The sequence below is a fragment of the Chamaea fasciata genome, unplaced genomic scaffold (assembly GCF_029207755.1).
Source record: "Chamaea fasciata isolate MVZ Bird 193981 ecotype frontalis unplaced genomic scaffold, bChaFas1.0.hap1 SCAF_22, whole genome shotgun sequence".
NCBI classification, from domain to species: Eukaryota; Metazoa; Chordata; class Aves; order Passeriformes; family Sylviidae; genus Chamaea; species Chamaea fasciata.
The window spans coordinates 9,005,386-9,026,863 of NW_027094107.1; the positions used below are offsets into that span (position 1 = coordinate 9,005,386).

A 21,478-nucleotide genomic window follows, 5' to 3' on the forward strand; every position below is an offset into this window, starting at 1 on the left:
CAGGGCTCACCGCGCCCCACAGGGCTCACCGCGCCCCACAGGGCTCACCGCGCCCCACAGGGCTCACCCCGACCCCACAGGGCTCACCGCGCCCCACAGGGCTCACCCCGACCCACAGGGCTCACCCCGACCCCACAGGGCTCACCCCGACCCCACAGGGCTCACCGCGCCCCACAGGGCTCACCCCGACCCCACAGGGCTCACCCCACAGGGCTCACCCCACAGGGGTCACCTCCACCCCACAGAGCTCACCCCACCGCACAGGGCTCACCGCGCAGGAGTCATCCCCACCCCACAGGGCTCACCGCGACAGCTGAGGAAAGCGACAGGCACAATTCACATGGAAGTGTTCCTTTAAAAATAGAATTATTATAGAACAGGACTGTCCTGCATTACCTTGTTTTCCAAGCACGTGTCATCATCCACCTCCACCAGGAATATGATCCCTTTTGGATGCCAACAAATATTTATGAAATGAAACAATCTCAGGACAAGAACTTACACAGGATTATGAAAAATGAGGCAGTGGCGTAAGGTACATTTCAGTATCACAGATTGGTCAAAGAGTATTAAATTAAACCAGCTAAGTAGGAATGAAAATATTTTTAAAAGAATCAGTTTGTGTTTTATCGGAAGAACTCTGAAGCACGAATTCACGATTTTGACAAAAGCTTCAAAGATCAAGTCCTTGATATTCATCAGGCTATATAAAAAGAAAGAATGCAGCTCTAGGTAAGAAGCAGCCAAGCATTGCTGTGAATCGAGGCAGTTTAAGAGTGCCAGTGTGGGTAGAAGTTAATTGTCTTGCTGTCCTGAAGCCCCAGTGAGGACAATGGGTAAACTGGGGGAGAACAGAGGGGCAGATTTTCAAGAGGTGTTCTTTTCGTCATACTGAGATGAAAGGTGGGGGTTTGGGACCTCTAACACCCTCCAGGAATCAGCAGCACACCAACCAAAGGAGAAAAAACCCAAACAAACAAACAACAGCCATCACTAACATCTTACTTATTGTCTTTGGTTGTTTAATATCAAGAAATACTTTTTACAGAATATGTGGAGACTATTCCTTTGAAATTCATTCTGTGTCAATACCTTCCCTGTGGCCTCTCTGGTAAACCAGAGGACAGGCTTTACTTTCTCTCAATAGTTTGCTTTTTTCTACATTTTTATCATCTCTCTTCCAATTTCTTCCATTTACAGGCTTTTGTACCAAAATGGTTCAACTTGAACAGACTTTACATTGTATAGTGAAGGTATTTTTCTTGCATTATAAACTTAGAACCTACTAAAACAATTTTCCACAAGATACTATTGAACTTACAGCAGGATTTAGAGACAGGAATAATGAACATTTGCAATAGTAAGAACTAAAATAAAAACCAACCCAAAACTCCTGAAGTTACACCAGCAAGGATTAGAAGTGTTCTCTCTCTAGGGTTTTTAAATTCCTGCTTTGAGAAGTCCTGTAGCGGACAGGAGTTCTCCGTGTTTGGGGTGTTCCCCTCGTCCCCTGTCTGGCCAGTGAAGCTCAGAATGTTTACCAGGTGTACGATCAATTTAGGAATGGAAAGGAGCTTACACACTGAATGGCGTTTCCACTGGACTACGAACAGCATCTCCAATGGGCAGAGAATCAAAAGCATTCTGAGTAAAATCAGATCGGAGTTATTAGGAAAAAGAAACCAACAGAAAGGGTATTAATACACCTTTAAAAAACGTAACACAAAAATAATTAACCACTGCTTTCTTGGCATGTAAAAGTTCTATACAAATTTTAAAAATTTTATTTGCAGGTACTAACCTCTTCAAAAGCTCACTCTGTATTTACACTAATTCTTTTAACAAGTTTATCTCAAATTAAAGCATATTTAAAACAATCATGATTGCATTAACTTTTCTGCTTTAAATTATTACCCAATTAGTGCTTTATTCACATTTTAAAAACTTGTACAATTTATTACAAATATAAAACAGTGCAGTTTTTCATACATTATCCCAACTCTGAGACAAACACTTAAAAGACATGGAAAAAGATTTTGATTTCTATAAACATAACATTTGCATTACTCATACCCCTTTCTTCACTGTCCTCCCATAACCCCAATTTAAAAAGATCAAACATACAACATACTGTAGGTTTATTTTTATTCAAAAAGTTACTGTCTCAAGACATAAATACAAATCAGAAAACAGTACAATTAGGACAATAGAATGTGGAGGACAACAGGTTAAGGTAAATATATAAAACATTTTTAGCTGGTTGAAAACAAAGCTGTAAGAACTGCTTTCACAAAGAAACACTCCTTCAAGAGTAAGAAAAATCAACTTAAGTTTAAAATCATATATACAGTCCTCTCAGCAGTTCTATTAAATGCAGTGGTGTGGAAAACAATATAGGCAGTATTTTAGACATGAGAGTATTTATTGATGTAAAATGAGTTAGGCAGATCTAGTTCGGATTTTGTTGTTACCCCATGACCTAGTAAAATAATTCTATTTTCTCATGATCCTTTAGAGAACCTATGGTTTTTGGCTACCACAGCCCAATGTTTCGTTTCTGAGTCTAAAAACAGGAAGCCTTTTTGTGTTCACCCATTTGGGGAGGTTCTTGTATTGCAAGCGTATTAAGGCATGGAATGATTAAAATAATATACCTCGAGAACTGAGAGACAACTGACAAAAAATATACATATGTAATATAAGTTAATATTTCCTTTAAAATGATGTCTAGCTGCCTAAGCCTTGCAAAATGAGTCAATGTCAGAATGGCATAGATCCACTTTCTGGTTTAGACCAAATTTAATTTATTTGTGAATGGACACAAAATGAAGTTTAAAGCTTAGCTTTCAAAGAATATTATGGGTTGTTTATGAGTTTCTATTATCCAATCTAATTTACATATAGAGGAAATGTACTGTAACCTGTTAGAAGTATCTTTAACCTGAAGACTGCTTGCAAAGACAGATAGATAAAACAATATAAAATACAAATTTAAAAATCATTTTTAAAGCATGAATTCTCATGCTCTTCTATTTTTAAACATTGTTAAACTTTCAATATATTTCTGAAACCTCATAATTTTAAGTTGGAATTTAAAAGTAAGAAAAAACTAAACAAACTGCGCAATTATAAAATCAGCACCAATTTATATATATATATAATTTTATTTAAAATTTAGATCCCTATTCCCACACTCTAATAAGCTGTATAATTTTTGTTTAGAATTTTTCTGCAAACATACTACAATAAGCTTCTTTTATTTGGAGACAAAATACAGTGGCACTACTGGAAGGAATTTCACAACATTACATTTTTCTTAAAGGACAAGCAAACTTTCAGGGTTGGTAATGGGCAAGCAAGAGTGAAATTGTTACGTTCTGTAGCTTATAGCTTATGGACCTTTCTGAGAAGGCTAACATGAAGCTTTTGGAATAAAAAGTGTGTTTTAGATTAAAAAGCTGTTAAAATTCTGCTTTATGTATTTTTTTTTCCATGATTAATTAATACAAACCTTCTGTTGCTGAAGTTTGCATTTAATTGAAAATACTGACAACTCTTCTGGTTCGTTCTATCACTGTGAGAAAACCAATCCCTCAATCACAGTTCATGGACGTGACCAGCAATCCAGCAGAGCTCATGATTATTTATTTACTGCAGCCAGCAAATGGAGAGAGAGGGGCTCAAATCTGTACCAAACACCTCTCACACTGGTAGGATTGAAACTCAGAGGGAATACTTCTTATGATCCAGAAATAAACTGATAGCACATAAATAAAATATTGATTTTTTTTCCCAACAAAAAGTGTAACTTATCCTCAAATTGTTTACTTGTCCTTTACATTTCTTTTTTCTTTCAGGCAAACAAAACTGCCCCTTCAATGCACTTGATCTTGAAAGCATGTCATTCTCCTTAGAGAAAAATCTGTTCAGAATTTCACTGTATCTACCACAATTTTGTATTGAAAAACTTCCTCTTCCACTTAGAAAATGACTTCACCACTGATTTATTTGCTGCTCTGGTATTAAAACATTGACACCCCAAGAACCTAAAAAAAAAGTTAGAAATGGTGTCAATTTGTAGTCTAATACACATTTAACAAATAACAAAGCAATTAATATATAATTTAAGACACTTCAAGATACGTTAAGGCATTATTAAGTTTATTTCTTTTCCAAACCAGACTAACCACACTTCTGATTTAGATAATATGAAAAGGGCTCCTCACTCATTAGAAATATTTTTCTCACACTTGAAATTAGCTGGATCCAATAGGAATAAAGTCTGTGTTTTAATTCTTTTAGGTAATAATTGCAAAAGAATTTTTAGTTAGGTGCCTAGCTCAGACTTCTTTACCAATGACATTCTATTGGCATTAACCCGAAATCAAGTGTGTTATTACCAGGGACAAAACACTGCAGACTCTGGCTGCTGCTGCAGTCTCCGTGGTCACAGAAACCACAGAAACCACATCAAATCTATACGTACAGGACACAAATCTAACATTCCCAAGGAAATGCATCCACTCTGTCGGGAAGACAGTGAAAAATCAAACAATCATCAGGTAAAATCAAGCACCTGGACTTCAGGAGATTGTGTGAGTGGGGAAAGAAAAAGCTTTCCTGAAAGAAAGCATCAGTTTCCACCTCCCATGTGAGAGCAAGCCCTGCAGCCTCCTACGCCAGTGGAAGTATCTGTGACCTCTGATGTGCCAGAAAAACCCCGGAAGACCTGGATTTTGTGCCTCTCCTAGCTTTTATAGGACTTCATAAAATCAGCAGGAGCCAAATCAGACTAAATTTTCCTGAACCTCAGCACTGCTGTTCATATTTATCTGTTTACAAACCAATTTTTACTGTTCTTTGAATTACATTCGCTTTGGGCGCCTCCTACAATAGAGCACACAGAGCAATAACTGGCACATCAAACCAGAAGTCTGATCATAAACCACGTGCATCTGAGTAAATTCAACAGCTTTATTATGTCTACACCTACTAAAAACAAGTGCAACAACTCCAAGAATAAGGGACCTCTGAAATAAATTATATGAATAAAGCAAATTAACTTTATTCTGAGAATTGTCTGCACTATGAAATGATGTTTTATCACCGCACAGTGACTGCTGGGTTCAGCTCTGATTTCATGTGTTATTCTGAGAATGGTCTGAGTGTGCGACACGATGCCTGGACACTGCACAGTGTAGGTTCAGCTCTGGTTTCACATGTTATTCTGAGAACTGTCTGCACAATGAACTGATGCCTGCACAACTGCAGGTCCAGCCCCGGTTCCTGTATGACTCTGAAAATGGTTTCCATGTAGGGGTGGATGCCCTGACACTGTCGGGTCACCCCGGTCCCTGTGTCACTGTCAGGATGGTTCCCGTGTACGAACCGAAGCCCTGACGCTGTCGGGTCACCCCGGTCCCTGTGTCACTGTCAGGGTGGTTCCCGTGTACGAACCGAAGCCCTGACGCTGTCGGGTCACCCCGGTCCCTGTGTCACTGTCAGGGTGGTTCCCGTGTACGAACCGAAGCCCTGACGCTGTTGGGTCACCCCGGTCCCTGTGTCACTGTCAGGGTGGTTCCCGTGTACGAACCGAAGCCCTGACGCTGTCGGGTCACCCCGGTCCCTGTGTCACTGTCAGGGTGGTTCCCGTGTACGAACCGAAGCCCTGACGCTGTCGGGTCACCCCGGTCCCTGTGTCACTGTCAGGGTGGTTCCCGTGTACGAACCGAAGCCCTGACGCTGTTGTTTCCCCCCGGTCCCTGTGTCACTGTCAGGGTGGTTCCCGTGTACGAACCGAAGCCCTGACGCTGTTGGGTCACCCCGGTCCCTGTGTCACTGTCAGGGTGGTTCCCGTGTACGAACCGAAGCCCTGACGCTGTCGGGTCACCCCGGTCCCTGTGTCACTGTCAGGGTGGTTCCCGTGTACGAACCGAAGCCCTGACGCTGTCGGGTCACCCCGGTCCCTGTGTCACTGTCAGGGTGGTTCCCGTGTACGAACCGAAGCCCTGACGCTGTTGTTTCCCCCCGGTCCCTGTGTCACTGTCAGGGTGGTTCCCGTGTACGAACCGAAGCCCTGACGCTGTCGTTTCCCCCCGGTCCCTGTGTCACTGTCAGGGTGGTTCCCGTGTACGAACCGAAGCCCTGACGCTGTCGGGTCACCCCGGTCCCTGTGTCACTGTCAGGATGGTTCCCGTGTACGAACCGAAGCCCTGACGCTGTCGGGTCACCCCGGTCCCTGTGTCACTGTCAGGGTGGTTCCCGTGTACGAACCGAAGCCCTGACGCTGTCGTTTCCCCCCGGTCCCCCCGGTCCCCGCCGTGCCGTGCCGTGCCGTGGCGGTGCTGCCCCCGCGCGGCGGCGGCGCGCACTGCGGGCGGCCCCGGGCAGGGCAGCGCCGCCCGCGGCTCCGGCGGGGATCCCACCGGGCTCCGACCTGAAACCTGCAACCGGCACAAGGTCTCTGCACTGTCACTCTGAAACGTCACCGGGACTTCAGAGATCAGTCCGGGAAAAATGGAACAGAGCAGAGGAAGAACTACCGGAAACCAGAGTGTCAGAGAACAGGTGAGAGATTTTCTTGGTGTTACTTGAGGAACAGAACACACAAGAGCCAGACACACAACCTAACTGATTCATTAGTACTAAAGCAAAGCCCTACCGGTACAAAATATATGGATTTGCATTTAAAACAGTTTTTAGGACTTCTTTCTCCCATAAACAAGAACAGGTTCACGCTGCAACAGTACTGTAAAAAAATACACAACCATCTTCCAAATTCCACCAAGCTGTCCAAGATTCCCAGGAAGCCTTGTTGTACTGTCCTCTGCTGGCTTGCTGCAGCTTGTTATTTCCAGTGTAATTTTGTACCAGCTACCCAAGGTCAAAAATGGCTGCATACTTTACAAGTGGTTCAAGACAGAAGGAATCCCTCATGCAGATTTTAAAAAGAGAATAGAGACTGCAGATTTACCAAGTCGGATAAAAGGGCAACTGCAAGCAGAAACTACAGGCTTCGGATGTTTTGGACCTAAAACTTTATATGGAAAGAAAAAATACCTCTCATCTCTCTAAACAGGTATCTGTATTATCTCTTATATTTTCTCCATATTTTACTTATGCACAGAAGTAAATATGCCAATTAAAAATTTAAAAAAAAAAAAAACAAAAAAAAAAAAAAAAAAAAAAACAAAACAAAAAAAAAACAAAACAAAAAAAAAAAACCGCAAGATGCAAACCATCTAATGCTGACATTTGGTAATGACATCAGAGTCACTGAACTAAGCTCAGCACAACAGGAAACTTGGCTTTAATATTATGTATGCACATTTCTTTATTTTTCTAATGCTCTGTGCTACCAGCCTCTGCAAGGGTCTTTTCCATAACAGATGTGTTTCCTGCTCAGAATCATAGGCTTTTAGTTTTTACATAGCTATATATAAAGAACAAAAATCCTATAAATTTGCAGGGAACACTGACTATTCTAGAACGTATGGAACTGAATTACTGTACCAGGCAGTCAAAATAAGCTAACAATGCCAACCTGAAGATTGCATTCTTTCCATTTAAAATCTGAAGTCAGGCAGTTTGGCAGCTTTAGGACTGATTTCCATTATTTCCCCTTACATTAGTGAACCTACCGATTCATCCATGATTGAGGCGGGGTCAAAGAAATCTGGTTTTAGTTCCGTTCTTTCTCTCCTGTTCTTTGATGGTGGCTTTAGAAAGCAAACAAACAAACAGGTTAAGTGCAATTTCACCAGAGGTTTTACACTGTAGTCAGTGAAGCTGAACTCTCAAGGGGCAAGAATTCACAAGGGATAGATGTTATTAGTTATGACAGGAAGTGTTCTTGCTTTTTGTACGGCAGTTGGAGCAGATGGCTCTTGTATACAGACAACAGCCCAGCCCTTTAACAGTGCAGAAAGCAACCAGAATGATTTCTGTCATATCAGAAGGAAAATCTAATTCAAATGCCTTACTTTAAAAGCAGAAATACAAATCCCAAGAGCACTAAAAGAGAAGTCAATGTCTTACTAGGTCTATGTCCATGGTGTCAAAATCCATGCCTTCATTAAGATCTTCAATCCGCCCTTCTGATGACATCATCACATCTTCAACAATTGGCTCTTCATCATCTTCCATTAGACTTGTGCCACGTCGACTGAAATGAAAAGCAATTCTGTTTAGCACTAAATCAAGTTACCTTTTATCTATTTCAAAGCTAATGCTCAGTAGGGGACTCCCAACAAATGGTAATTCCGTTAGACAAAAGGGAAATGAAGTAATGAAACAAATGCACTAGTACTGCTAAAGAAAGCTGGTATTTAAGCAGAAGACGCTCCGAGTGTGGGAGAATGCCTGACAGAGGCCAGCTTAGATAACTGTGGCACATTGCTGAATGGGTATCCTGAGAGCCTGTGAGAACTGATAACCACATCTACTGATACCTAATTCACGCTCAGGTGAGAATGAACTAAAGTTTTGCCACCTAAAGAAAAATTGTTTCTGCCTTATGATAAGGCCAGGAAGAATGTCTTTGAAATAAAGCAGATGTGTAAAACCACAACAAATACTCCCACAGAGTCCCTCATCCTCCTTCCTCCTGAATTCTACATGAGCTCTTACGAGAAAACTAAGGACTCATTTTAATTATACTAATTGGTGCCACTGTATTTAAAAAAAGCCCCCACCGAAACTCTGTTAAATGAAGTACTGGAAATAAAACAATCCAAAGCAAGTAGGGGAAGGAAAAGCTTCTCAATACACATGCCCGTGGCTTTTGTTGGCAACACGTATTTTTTTTTCCGCAGAACCACAGAGTCCTTAAGAATGCAGAGAAGTTTTAAACGGAGAAGATGCAGGTGTGGCCGTGCAGTTACAACCCTCCCCACTGCAGAACAGCTCCCTGCACTCACATGGCGTGTTGCAAGTTGCTCCTCAGCTTGACGTAGTTCATGGCTGCCCTCTCCTGCTGTTGTCGCGCGGCTTCTTCCTGTTGCCTTTGAGCCAACATCCACGTTACTTGCGTGCTTAAAAAGACCATTATTGTGTTTTAAACATGTAGTGGCTTGTGTGTGACACTAAGACAAAGCAGACCTACTGCAGTACGTACTTGTAGTCGAGGGGAGGCTGGTGGTGCTCGGGCTGCATGGGGTACACGCCCATGTAGTTCTCGTCCGGCCGCAACCGCTTGGGCTCCCTCATGATGGTGGAGGTGAGCTGGGGGGTCTGCATCATCACCGGGGTGTGCATGGACTGCTCCCTGTTCAGCCACATGCTCTCACTGCTGCTGCTCTCCTCAGCTGCAACCAAACACACCGACAACAGCCCTGAAGCTTTTCTCACACTAGTCTAGAAGTGAACGTTGAAACACAAATTAAATCCGGGACAGAGAGATTCAATTGCTTTGCTTTTTGCCACAGAGTCTCACACGTGCCTCAAAAGGCCTGGATGTATAACCACTGGCTGCAGCACTTCTACACTTTTCTAGTGCATGACTTAACACTGTGGAGTGCCCTTATTTCCTTCTGGGAACCAAGGGAATACCTTTCCCACTAAGACACTTGCATGGTCAGAAGTTACCTGTTCTGAAAAAACACATTAAGGCATACCAATATAGTCACCCTAAAAAAAATGGAACAATAAGAGCAGTTTCTATGAATATCTGTTCTAGTAGGTTTTAAGATGAGAGAAGTTCTACCTTCGGGTACTTTCCGCTTGCCTGTTGCTGGCTTTGTCTTCTTATTTCTTACTGTCGACCCTCGACTGCTGATTCCACTGATCACTGACATGGTATCATCATCCCCACCAGCCAATAAAGAGTTTCGGTAGGACATGAGAGGAAGCCACACATCTTCCCTTCGTAGAGACATCTGAAAGGTCATGAACTTCTCCAAGTAAACATACCTTCAAATGAAACAAGAAATCAGAGATGCAAAGAATCTCTAAGAAAATGTTACCATGTCAAGATAAGTAACCACTGAAATTATCAGCCCGTGTTTCTCATCCAGTTAACAGCAAACCCAGAATACAATTTCTGTTCATCCACCATAAAATGAAAAATGACAAGGATAAATATAATTTTCCCTCCGTGAGTATACTTGACTACGTTACTGTAAACTTACCCTGATGTGTCAAAGATTCCACTTTGGATGAACACAATACACAAATATTTATTCTGATGCATGCCTTTTGTGGTTATCATTACAAAGAATATGAAGAAAATACTTACACTGTTCTTTTGTCTTGTCTGAGAAGTTTCGAGGAGAACTCACTGAGAATATCAAGAAATGCCAAATTTAATGGTGGGTGGCTCTCACCTTGTGGATTAGGCTCCTTAAAAGCAAATTCTATGCCATCCCTAAGAACAAATAAAGATTTCCATCAGAAAAGAGCAAACCAAAGTTCAAAGCACTGCGAGCTACCAAAAGCAAACCCCTTTCTTTATGTAAGAAAGCAATGATTTGATGTTTCCATATTCCAGCAAACAAAAGTGAACACCAGTTATTATCTGAATCCGGACACACTTTCTGTCACGGAATTTCTACCTCGCACTGCAGGTTTTCTGCATGAGGCCAACATGACCAGCACTGACAATGAAGTGGATCTGTTCTTATTGTTATGGACCAGACATTAAAAAGGCTTTTTCATTACAGCATGGACACTGCTGTCATTTCCATGCTTATACAATGATGCTGGAGAACACCGACAATATTAAACATTTAGGTTTTACTCAGAGACAAAACTGCAGTCATCTCCTAATTAATGCATGGGCTATATCATCTCTAGGGCTGGTGCACTTAGTGTTAACAAACTGACTAAAAAGCCTGTCTTATGTTAGTTAACAAGTGTTTACAAAAACAGAAGTAATACAAAGCACACAATTACTTGTGTAACATGGCAATAGCTTCTCTTGTTTTCAACTGATCCAATCCAAATGTTAAAGCAAAACGTCGAGCGAGTTCCTTTATGCCACTGAATGTTGGTGATGATCTGTCAAAATTATAACCATTTTCTTGAATCATTTCATTGAAGAGCTGTATGGAGAAAAAAGGGAAATTTTCATGTATTGAAGGATTATGCCAAACTTTGGACCGACACACACAGAGCTCAGTTTCAGTTTCAAACTGTTCCTCAGCTTTTCCCTCCACTCCCAATCTGACAACAGCAAGAGACAAACACGTTTTGGGCAGTGAAGTCAAAGCTACTCCTCAAGGGTTTGCACCCCAGGGACAAACCCTGAAATGCACTGTCCAAGCACTCATCAAACTGCAGATATACTGGGTAACAGATATCAGTGCTTCACTAGATCATGTGTTCCGAAGTTGAGAATACAAAAAATCAGTAGGATTCCCTACTAATACACTAACAGAGAAGAAATAAATGGGGTAATTCTCACCGGGTCTTTACTACAATACATTGTCCAACTACTAATTCCCCCTTTTTTTTTTTAAATTTCTTCTCAAAATACAAATATAAAGAAGAAATTCTAAAAGACTGTAAATTCTTACCTGCTGCAAACTAAGAATGAGTGTTTTAGCACACTGGATTTTGTCTATCTGTCTTGTTTTGCTCATCGTTTCTTTAATAATATCACCATAGTCATTGTAATACTAGGAAAAACAAACAAAAAAAGGTTAACTGTCAATGATAGTTGAAAACAAAACCTGGATATGCTCTTTTAAAAAGAAAAATCAAACACTATCTAAAGGAAAAAACCCCAAGATGTTCATGATTACACCAAAATTATACCTTAAACCACCTCTAGAGTAATAACTTTTTAAAAAACTAAATGCAAAAAGAATAAACCCACTTTTTGTTCTTGCACTGAGCATGACTTCAGAGGCAGAATGACCTATTTATCTTCAAGGCCATGACATATTTGTTAATGACACATGTTCACCCCTTCAGGGTACAAGATTAGAATCTAATCTTTTTAGTAACTCCGGTAACTCTGCTGGGGAGTTTTATTTTCTCTGCTGAAAGGAGGCACTTACAGACAGCATCACAGCCATACCGTGTCCAACAAAGCTGTCTGTTCCGTTTTTTAAGTATTTCAGGTTTAAGAAAGACCCAGTTAGTTATGTGGGGAATCCAAATAATATGTAGGGCACTCAGACACATAAAAGCAGGCTGCCCAAATTTCAGCTTTTAAGGTAATCACCAAGGAGCAAAGCTTTATCATGCTCACAAAATGAGAACTCATATTAGTGTGCAGCTGTGAATCCCATGAGCCAGGAGAGGTTCTTGTATTTAAGTAAGATTGAAACAGATATAAAGATAATGGGAGAGAGGTAGATGAACTTCAGTTTTACTTCTCTTCTACAAAGTTTAAACTTCAATTATTTGATGAGGCTAGACATGGAGTTGATCCTGGGAAGAACACTCTCAAAAAGGCTACTAAACTAGTAAGTGAATTAAAAATATACCATCAATCAGAGTAAGAAAACAAAACTAGTAAAAACAACATGGAAGTCATCAGTTTCCCTCCTCAGTCCCCACCACCCACAGACTGGAACTGTAAAACTCATCTCAGTAATTTTTCCCCTACAAACAAACAATAACTCCCCCTACAACTCTGGAGTTCTGAATTCTTCCCATTTTGAGCTGGTTATCTTGTAAGGTAGAAAAACAAGTGAGAGCTAGAATTTCCACAACTACTGTACTCCAGTGGTTTTATGAAGAATCACTGCTGAGCTCCACGCCCACCTTCATGTATTGCTTGAAGATGTCAGCAGCTGTGTTCATTTCCACCACAGTATAAACAATGAGCTTACAGAAAGCTGCAAGGAGGTTTCTTCTTTTGTGCAATGCTTCAATCTTGCTGGCTTCATCATCCTGCTGTCCATCTAGAAAGAGTTCAGAACAGGAAAACTGTCAGCTTTAAAGGCTCCATGTTCAAACAGTCATGTGTAAAACTGGTGTGGGCCAGTTCAGAAAATCAGATCTCAGTTCTGATGGCCATGCACTTCACTGTCCACTGACACGTCTCTTACCCTGAGAGAGACAAATATTTGAGCCTATTAAACCAAACCCTTACTGCAATTAGCCCACATGTTCCCAACAGAGAAAATCCTTTAATCAGCTGCTGACATTTAAAAGCCACACCTACTTCTGTGCACATGCACACCTCTCACTGACAAAACAAAAAAACAACCAGGCAAACAAGAAAAAACCCAACAACAAAATATCACCACCACAAAACCCCAGAAATGCACAAGGAAACAAAGACGTTAGTTAGAAAACAAATATTACAAAGAAAACTTAAGTTCTGTACAAACCTGCACTATTATTATCATCATCCTGATCAATGAAGACATGATCTAAAATAAAACTGAGTAGTTCAGATTGCAAGGAAGAATCAGGAGTGTAAACAAGTGGCTCCAACATGTCACGTCCTCCTGTCATGATCTGATGGCTGAAGATCATCAACACATCACACAGAATTGTGAAAGCCTGTTAAAGAGAAACCTGAGTAAATACTTGCTTAGCAAGTGGATTTTGTTTGGAATAATGCATTGGCACTTGACAAAATACCCAAGAAATCAACAGTGGACACAGGCCACTGAAGTCCTACACAGCCACAAAGGCCAACTGAAGTCAAAATGTGCACAGCTTCACACAGCAGGTGCCTGTATCAAGACTGGGTCTCCAAATAAAAATATTGCCCAGATGATGCCAGCTAAATATGAAAATACTGCAAGATTAAAATGTGAGGAGCCTGAAACTCCCCAATTCTACCTGACAGATACTACATTAGGTCACTAGAGAACCTGTTGGACTCCAACCAGAGTACAATCCCCTTTTTGCTGTCTTTTCTTAAAATCGTTTCAATCACATCTGTTTGACATACAGCAGCTGACATTATTCAATCCCTTAAAGTCCCAATGTCCAAAAATCCAAAAGTGCAACCAGCTTTTTGTTTTGCTGGCTAACTTGTGCATCTGATCTCAGCTTTAAATGTCTGTGCTCCAGTACCCCAGCAGGTTCCAATGTCTCAGTACCTGACACAGAGACTGACATTCTTCAAACCAACAGACCACAAGCTGCTGCAGCTTCTCCTTGCCTCTGATCTCCAAGTCCTTCCATGAACTTCTCTAAGTGAATATTACTAATTCCCGGCCACAAAAACATCCATGTGCTCCTCTGAGCTCCCTTGTGTCCTTTCCTGAGGTGAGAGAAGGGACCCAGACCCAGGGGACACTGCACCCCCTGTGCCAGGCTCCCTGGGCCACCAGGCAGCTCCAGTCTCTGGAGCCCTCACCAGGGTCTCAGGGTCATTCAGCCTCTTGGAGACCGCCTGGGAGCTCCAGGGATTTCTGTTACCAGCATTTCACACCCTACACCTTGTGCCGATTACACTAGACAGCTCTTGGACACAGAACATGCCTAGCAAGCTGCAGGAATATTCTTGTTCTAGCAGGAGTTTCAAAAGCTGCAATTGTGCGACTCAGTGGACCAGATTTTCCACTTTAACCAGGTTATTATTATCTTCAGCAGCAAAAAGGCTCCTGGCTTTCTGTTTCTTTAATTAAACTGTCTACCTAGAAGATAATCTGGTCCTTCCCCTGCAGAGACATACTTCATTTTCTTTCATTTTAGCATTTTAAAGATCATTAAAGGCATTTACTTAGAATTGATTCTGCTATTGGGAACCTGTGCTCTTCACTGGAACCTCAAGTTCCTGTGAGTGTCCTGGCCAAAGAACCATCTGCCCACAGACTGAAGACACTCAGCCCCTACAGTTCAATTATTTTTTTTTTTTACTGTGATCCTCAGAACTCAGGACAAGTGTTTCCCACTATGATGTCTCAATTCCTTTTGAAACAGAAGCAAAAACTAAGGACAACCCCCAAAACCTTCATGCCAAAAAGTCAGGACTTCTGTCTCCTGCCTGAACTGTCATGCATTACTCACTCACGCCTAATATCTACATTTTTTATGTCTGAAATATTTAAGAACTCAGTTCCAGCTAAAACTCAGAAGTGCCAAAAGCATTGCAACAAGAACTTTGCAGCTGCTTTAAAATTACAGTATTAGAAGACTCCAAGGAACAGCAGGCACTCACCTGTTCCTTAACAGCAGTATTTACATTGGTCAGGTAGTGTTGGCAGATTTGACAGAACACTCTCATCTGCTTCTTCAGACGTAGGAGATCCTCCTTCAGAAAGAATCATTTCATGTCACAGTTTTGCTTTTTCAATGCTGTAGTCCAATTTAGTGCATGCACTTTCACACAGTATTCCACTACAGACTTTAGTGGTAACATTCAAATCCATTGCATTATTTAAAAAAATCATTATTACAAATAAAATAAGTAATTTCCTTAGTTTTGTCATTCTGTGTCGCACAGAAGAGATGGCAGTTGGGATGAAAATCATGTTCTTTTATGAAAAAAGTAGTAACTAAAAAACCCTAACACCTCCCCTCACCCCCCAAAAATTCCAGAGCATAAAGCATTTTCTCTTTAAGACATCTGTATTTTCAGGCTGAAGGACAGATTTTAGGCAGCTGTTCATAACTAAAAAAGACAAGCCTACACAGTATTAATTTTTAATTCACTGATTTGGGATGAAGTGGAATATCAGATGAGAGTTGGTTTTCTTATCCCCTTTCATTGAAAAAAAAATAGGTAGCTTTCTGAGTTGCAATAACTTAAAAAATGTGAGCACTAAGACTATTATTTCAGAAGAGCTTATTAAAAGAGCAGGATTAGGTAGGTATCAATATAAAGAAAATTCCCAGCCTTAATTAATTCCAGCACAGTTCCACTACAAATGTTGATTTCCCAATACAAGCGGAGCAAGGCATACCTTTGTGGAACTGCTTTCGGTGACTTTTGCTAGCTGCCAAAGGATTACATAGTGAGTACACTGCAGTGCATGAATAACAATCTGAAATCCAAAGGGAAAAGAGCATTAGATGACAAAGGCCAGCAAAAGAGAGCAACAAAAGCTATTTGTTGTTGTGCCTAAAGAACGCATTTTAACTTCAGACCTGTTCTGGCATGTCTCCATTTTCGATGCCAGTTTTCAATAGCTTGTAGTTGCAGCCAAACAAGTCCCATCTTGATAGGTCATGAGCACTGGAAGCATTAGAAGTGAAGCAAAAAATATTATTTAATTCATACTTTTTCTGCAATTCGATGTTAACAACTACTAAAAGCTTAAATGGTCAAAAAAGAAAAAAAAAACTTCAGTGTTGAAAAACCCCAGTCACTGAATACCTCCCCACTCAAACCAACACACACACAAAAAATAGCAAAAAAAAACAAAGAAAAAAAAATCCCAGGAAACTGCATTAAAAGGTAGATAGATCATATTAAAAACAACCCCCTCGGCACAAACCCTTATACTGAATTAAAAATAAACCACCCCCCACGTCTCAAACCCTGACAGACATGTGCGGAAGCCAACTCACTTGTGAAAAGCAGTGATTCTCTTCAGTGTTGACAAGACTTGATACGCATCATCTTCATCAGGCTCCTCCCCCTAGTTAATAATCACACAGTGAGAAATCTCAGGGAGAGATAAGTGAACTGGGGAACTCACTAAACCCAAACTGGGCGCAGGAGAAGATGTTCTGAATTATTTATGATGTCACATATGCTCTTGGAAGAGTTAGAGAGAGGCCAGCAAGCAGTTCATGGCTAGAGGTGGAGTCAAGGATGTTAAATGTCTTTTCCCACCCAGACAATTCCAGAATTCTACAAAATAGCAGCAGGAAGAGACAGGGGGAGGGGAGGAAGGAGAAGGGAGAAAAAACCAGAAGAAGCCTAGGATAGCAGAACCCAGTGTACAACGTAGGTGATTCTATTTTCTCTGAAGAATCCAGCAGAGGCCACTGTCAGACAAAAGACACTGGACTAGGAGGGCCACAGGTCAGTACTTCAGCCTGACTTTAATCACAGAAAAAGGTCTTTGAGGGAGACAAGGGAACTGGTCTGTTCTAATCTTCCCATAACTTCTGATAAACTTGCATTTAGTGAAAAAAGAGTAAAAATGAAAGGGTCAAAAAAGTATCTATTTGTACTTTGTATTTGTACTTTTCTGTACCTCCTACTTTGTAGGAGGTCAAGAAACTCCTCCTCAGTCTAGCAGAGATATTGCAAGTTGTACTACTCTGCAGTTGCACAACCTATCAATGAACTAAGGATTTCAACACTTCCACCAGAGCATTTGGCATTTTTCCTTCAAGCCAACTTCTGACATCTCATTTCCCTGCTTTACCTCTCCTTCTTTCTTTTCATCACAAAGGGAAACAAACGGGCACATTTCTTGTTTAGGATTTCTAGAACGGAGTTCTAGTTCAGAACAAAAAGCAAGAGAGAAAAGGAGAGCTTGATAAACTACATGCATCTAAGAAACGTTAAGAATGAAGCTGTCAAAAAGACACTTCCTATGCTCCTTACCACAGATGAAAAGGAGAAACAAGTTTAGTCTGAGTGTCAGGGATCCCACATAGTGAAGTTAAACACTATCAGAAGATTCTCACTTTTCAGATCAACACAGTGTGGGAACAAAGTTATTTTTGATCTACTAACTGCATCTGCTTGCATTCAGGAAGGGAGGGGGAGTGTTTTCTAGAGATTCTGATATTTAACAACAGCAACATGCAACCACAGGCAAGACCAGCTTGTGTACAGTAGTACATTTGAGGAGAATCCACGGGGAATCACAATACTACAACTCTCAGAAACGTAAGCCTCAAAAGCTAAGAGCAGAAGGTTTATGTATTTAATTGTTTATCTGAAACTTATCTCAAATTCCCAAAGGACTCCTGTCAAGCGGAGATCAAAATTAAAGACTGTCCTATCTCAAAGACCAGGCTGTGTTCACACAATCAGTGACACTGCTGTGTTACTGCACTCAGCTGTTCTGAAAAGCAGAGGGAAGCTCCCATCCCTTGCAGAGAAAGACAGAAAAAACACGGAAAATATTTACAAGGGCAGGAAAAGGTGATCCTGCACATTAAAATACCTCTTGCAGGAAGTCCTCAAGAAGTCGATTAAACTTGTCTGCCAATTCATCTATTAACTGGCTTCTTGCAATGTCAACCCTGTTAAAGATTGTGAATTCTTCATTGCAGAGAGCATGGTAGGTTTTTGAACAGGCTTCCAAAACATCTATATCTGTGTGCTTCTCCACAATATCCCGGATCTGGCGCAGTAAGGCATCCAAATGCTGCAGGGAAGGCGAGCCAAAGAAGAAAATATGAGGTTTTATTTTCATATATATATATATATATATTCACATATACACACACACACGTACACACACACATTCTTAATAAACCTTCAAGAATTTTAAAAGGTAATTTCTGTTTATTGCTTTTGTAACTATGATACAGAACACCTAGAAAATCAGTGAAGCTTCTGAGAAATTGAGTCTATTTACCAAAAATTGAGTTGGGGCTTGTCAAAGACCCAATCAGAGAAGTGATTAAAAATTTGCTATTGTTGGTATCATCTTATCTAACACTTGAATTTGTAATGACAATCGAACAACACAGAAGTATTTACCTCCCACTCACACAGACATTTATGCATATTAGTGTGTGTCTTACAAGAGTTACAGTAAACTAAGTCTCCTTTACACAAAATCCCCTGCTAAAATGGAGACCAAAGTTCCAGTGACAAAGTCTGAATTCTGGACTTTCCCTTCTGTGTTGATGTGCGGAGGTTACTGTACCTTTTCTAATCGCCCCGTTGTGTAAATTTCCAAATCAAAGTACTGTGGCAGCTGCAGTAGGTTGGTGACTTTTTCTGCATCTACAGAGTACTGTGAAATTGGCAAGGAAAGGAGTTTAGATGAAAGTCTTGGACAACATGCTTCATTGTAGAACAAGTAAACATAAACAAAGATTAATTTAAAAAAACCTTGTGGCAAGCTGTATCCTTTATTAGGGAAGTATACTGTAAACATTTCAACAGTGAGAAATGGAATTAAAGGGAATTAAACCTACCTTTGCTAGCAACTGAGGAAGCGCCACTGCAAACAGCTCAGTAATTTTTGTCCTGTCATCCAACTGGGTTTTCTTTTCCTTTGCTGTCAGCACCTGAAATATTGGTATTGTGAGGATTTTACAGCTGAAAGTTCTGGTGCAAAGTTTAATTATCATTAATGAGATGATGATGAGGTACATGGACCTCTAAAATCACGGTAACGTATCATGTAAAGCAGGAGGGAAGTGTGCAATTTATAAAAAAGAAAAAACCAACATTCAGCATTCAGAAAATGCAATTCAAAGTCAATCCTAACACTAAAAAAGATCATCTTGAAAACAGCAGTGATAACCCAGAACAAAAGGTTTACCTTTCCTGCAACAAAATACCTGGAATGACTGGAATGATAATGTAAGAATGTAAGAATGGGAACCCCTTCAGCTTACAATTTTTAACAATATTTACCCAATTAATTTGTCAATCCTATCTTCATACACGCTTTCAAGCTGTTCTTAAATGGGTTTCTTACCAAAATACACACCAGTCTTGAGAGAAGAATGCTTAATGCCTCAGAGGCTGTCTGAACTCTGCATAAGCACAGAAAAGCCAGTTGGTGGACTGGCCGTCTTCCAAGAGACTAGGGAGTGTATTTTCCTTTCCCTCATTTTGCTCTTACACACTGAAAATAGTTTTAGCTTTTCCCAAACATTGATCCTTGTCCTCCTTTCAAAACAATACTGTTTTCAAAATCAATTTCTATTATCTTTAATAGTACAAACAAATGCACCAAGCACGTGCCCAAGCCCAGAAAAGCAATCCATGCAGATGTGGAGACCAAAGCCGAACCTCCAAGCTCAGACCCCTCAGCAGCAACAGCTAGAATCTCTTCCTTCCCCCAGTGGCCCCCCAGAGCCCTTCCCACATCTCCAGATGAGCAGTTTGTGCTCCTACCCTTTTGCCCGTTCCTCTTCCCACAGGAGGATGACACTCAGCCGCCTGCCGAATGGTGCAGAGCATTATTTCAATCAGTGCACTTTCCTGTCTGTCTGTCAGAGCTGCAATTCAAGGAGCACACGTTAACACACAACTTCTTTTTCATTTCCCACAGGGATTAAGATACATTGGTTCTGGTTTGGGTCTCGGGGGTTTTGGGGTTTTTCTGTTTAACATGCAGACCAGCAGCTCATTTCCAGAGGTGGGGGTGGCAGAGGGGATAGACAATGTAAGTACCTCACAAAAAGCCACCAGAAAATACTGAAAAATTGAGGGAATGTCACTGGATTAGTCACAGAACAGGATGGAACAAGCACTAAATTTTATAATTACTTCCTTTCTATTTTTCAGAGGTCCATTTACTAGGATCTATGAATTACAGAATTATGCCTGGGGTTTTGTTTGGGTCGACTGTCATTAAAGAAATTGTGGTATTTTTCCATATGGTTGTTGTAACAGTAAATCAACCAGTTTCATAAGCAACTCAGTTTCTCTAAAGCCAAAAGTGCAGGCTGAACTTGTGGAACACCAAGGCAACACTGCATGCTGATTCCTTCTCTTTTAACCATGGCTCTTGTGTCACACTTCCATACCAGGTGGTGATCTCTTTCCACTCTTCCTCACATTTCATAACTGGTATTAGTGACTTCTTACAGCCATGAAAACACAAAATACACGTAAACATCTTTTTTTTTCTTCCTTATTTCAAGCCTAACAAAAGCTGCACAGCAATATAAACAAGGATCTCCAAAAATCTCTTACGTTCTTCCCCATTGAGAGGCTCCTCCAGCAGAAGACTGTTCATACATTCCCAGTCCTTCAAGAGGTCTGTTGCACAGTCCCACATGCTGTCCACAAGATAAGCAGCATGTTCATGCAACTAAAAGAAGAAGAGATGAAGTCTGTGATCAGCAGTGAAGATTATTACAGAACTATAATACAGAGCATTTGTCACACTTGGCTCCTGCCTGTGGCAAAAACACAGAGCAAGCTCTGCAAGCTCTCTGGTTAAACAGAAGAGTTTCTTCCCCAGTTAACTTAAAAAGATGAATCCAGACCAAGAGCTACAGGGAACAGTGCAACAAAACTTGGGGGATAGGTGGGTAGGGATTGTGGGGGGCTTTTTTGCTTTTTCTCTCTCTCTCCTTTTAAATCTGTTAAATCACAATTTCTTTACACCCATACATCATCCTGTTTGTCAGAGTAGCACTCACAGCCTGTCTCAACACTGTTACTGGCAGGTCCTGCAAATAAACACAACCACACACAAGAGTCTTTTGACCCCCAGGTTGCTCAAAGAACAGGAAAACCAGGAGATTCATGGTTATTAACCAACGAGTGAACCACAACAGAACCCACACAGACAACACAAAAACAAGGACATCCCTGAACCCCAACTTACTTCACTTTCCAAAAAGAAAAACACTAATGTCTTCACAAGGTTAGCGTTGGGACTTTGTCTGCCCCTCCTTTTCAGCATTCCATCCTCTTCAGTGTCTCTGCGGCTGAAAAGCCTAAAAAAAAAAATTGTTTCTGACA

The 21,478-nt window shown here is 40.9% G+C and overlaps 1 protein-coding gene across 4 annotated transcripts in view; it reads right to left on the reverse strand.

The window, feature by feature from the left end:
- Positions 1-1,005: 1,005 nt before the first annotated feature.
- The window catches only part of STAG2 (STAG2 cohesin complex component), a 65,033-nt gene continuing 44,560 nt past the window's right edge, over positions 1,006-21,478 (reverse strand). For 3 of the 4 annotated variants that reach the window (XM_066202673.1, XM_066202675.1, XM_066202674.1), the window contains exons 14-34: positions 21,342-21,453; positions 20,702-20,819; positions 19,898-20,001; positions 18,967-19,059; positions 18,693-18,782; positions 17,982-18,185; positions 16,423-16,493; positions 16,000-16,087; positions 15,816-15,896; positions 15,071-15,163; positions 13,284-13,458; positions 12,712-12,851; positions 11,514-11,615; positions 10,891-11,039; positions 10,235-10,363; positions 9,704-9,909; positions 9,116-9,305; positions 8,919-9,032; positions 8,038-8,164; positions 7,641-7,718; positions 1,006-4,046 (exon numbers count right to left, since the gene is read on the reverse strand). In XM_066202673.1, coding sequence (XP_066058770.1) covers positions 4,023-4,046; positions 7,641-7,718; positions 8,038-8,164; positions 8,919-9,032; positions 9,116-9,305; positions 9,704-9,909; positions 10,235-10,363; positions 10,891-11,039; positions 11,514-11,615; positions 12,712-12,851; positions 13,284-13,458; positions 15,071-15,163; positions 15,816-15,896; positions 16,000-16,087; positions 16,423-16,493; positions 17,982-18,185; positions 18,693-18,782; positions 18,967-19,059; positions 19,898-20,001; positions 20,702-20,819; positions 21,342-21,453 — 2,488 coding nt within the window. In that variant the 3' untranslated portion in view covers positions 1,006-4,022. The remainder of the gene's footprint in view (positions 4,047-7,640; positions 7,719-8,037; positions 8,165-8,918; positions 9,033-9,115; positions 9,306-9,703; positions 9,910-10,234; positions 10,364-10,890; positions 11,040-11,513; positions 11,616-12,711; positions 12,852-13,283; positions 13,459-15,070; positions 15,164-15,815; positions 15,897-15,999; positions 16,088-16,422; positions 16,494-17,981; positions 18,186-18,692; positions 18,783-18,966; positions 19,060-19,897; positions 20,002-20,701; positions 20,820-21,341; positions 21,454-21,478) is intronic. The other variant, XM_066202677.1, reaches the window with a different exon arrangement.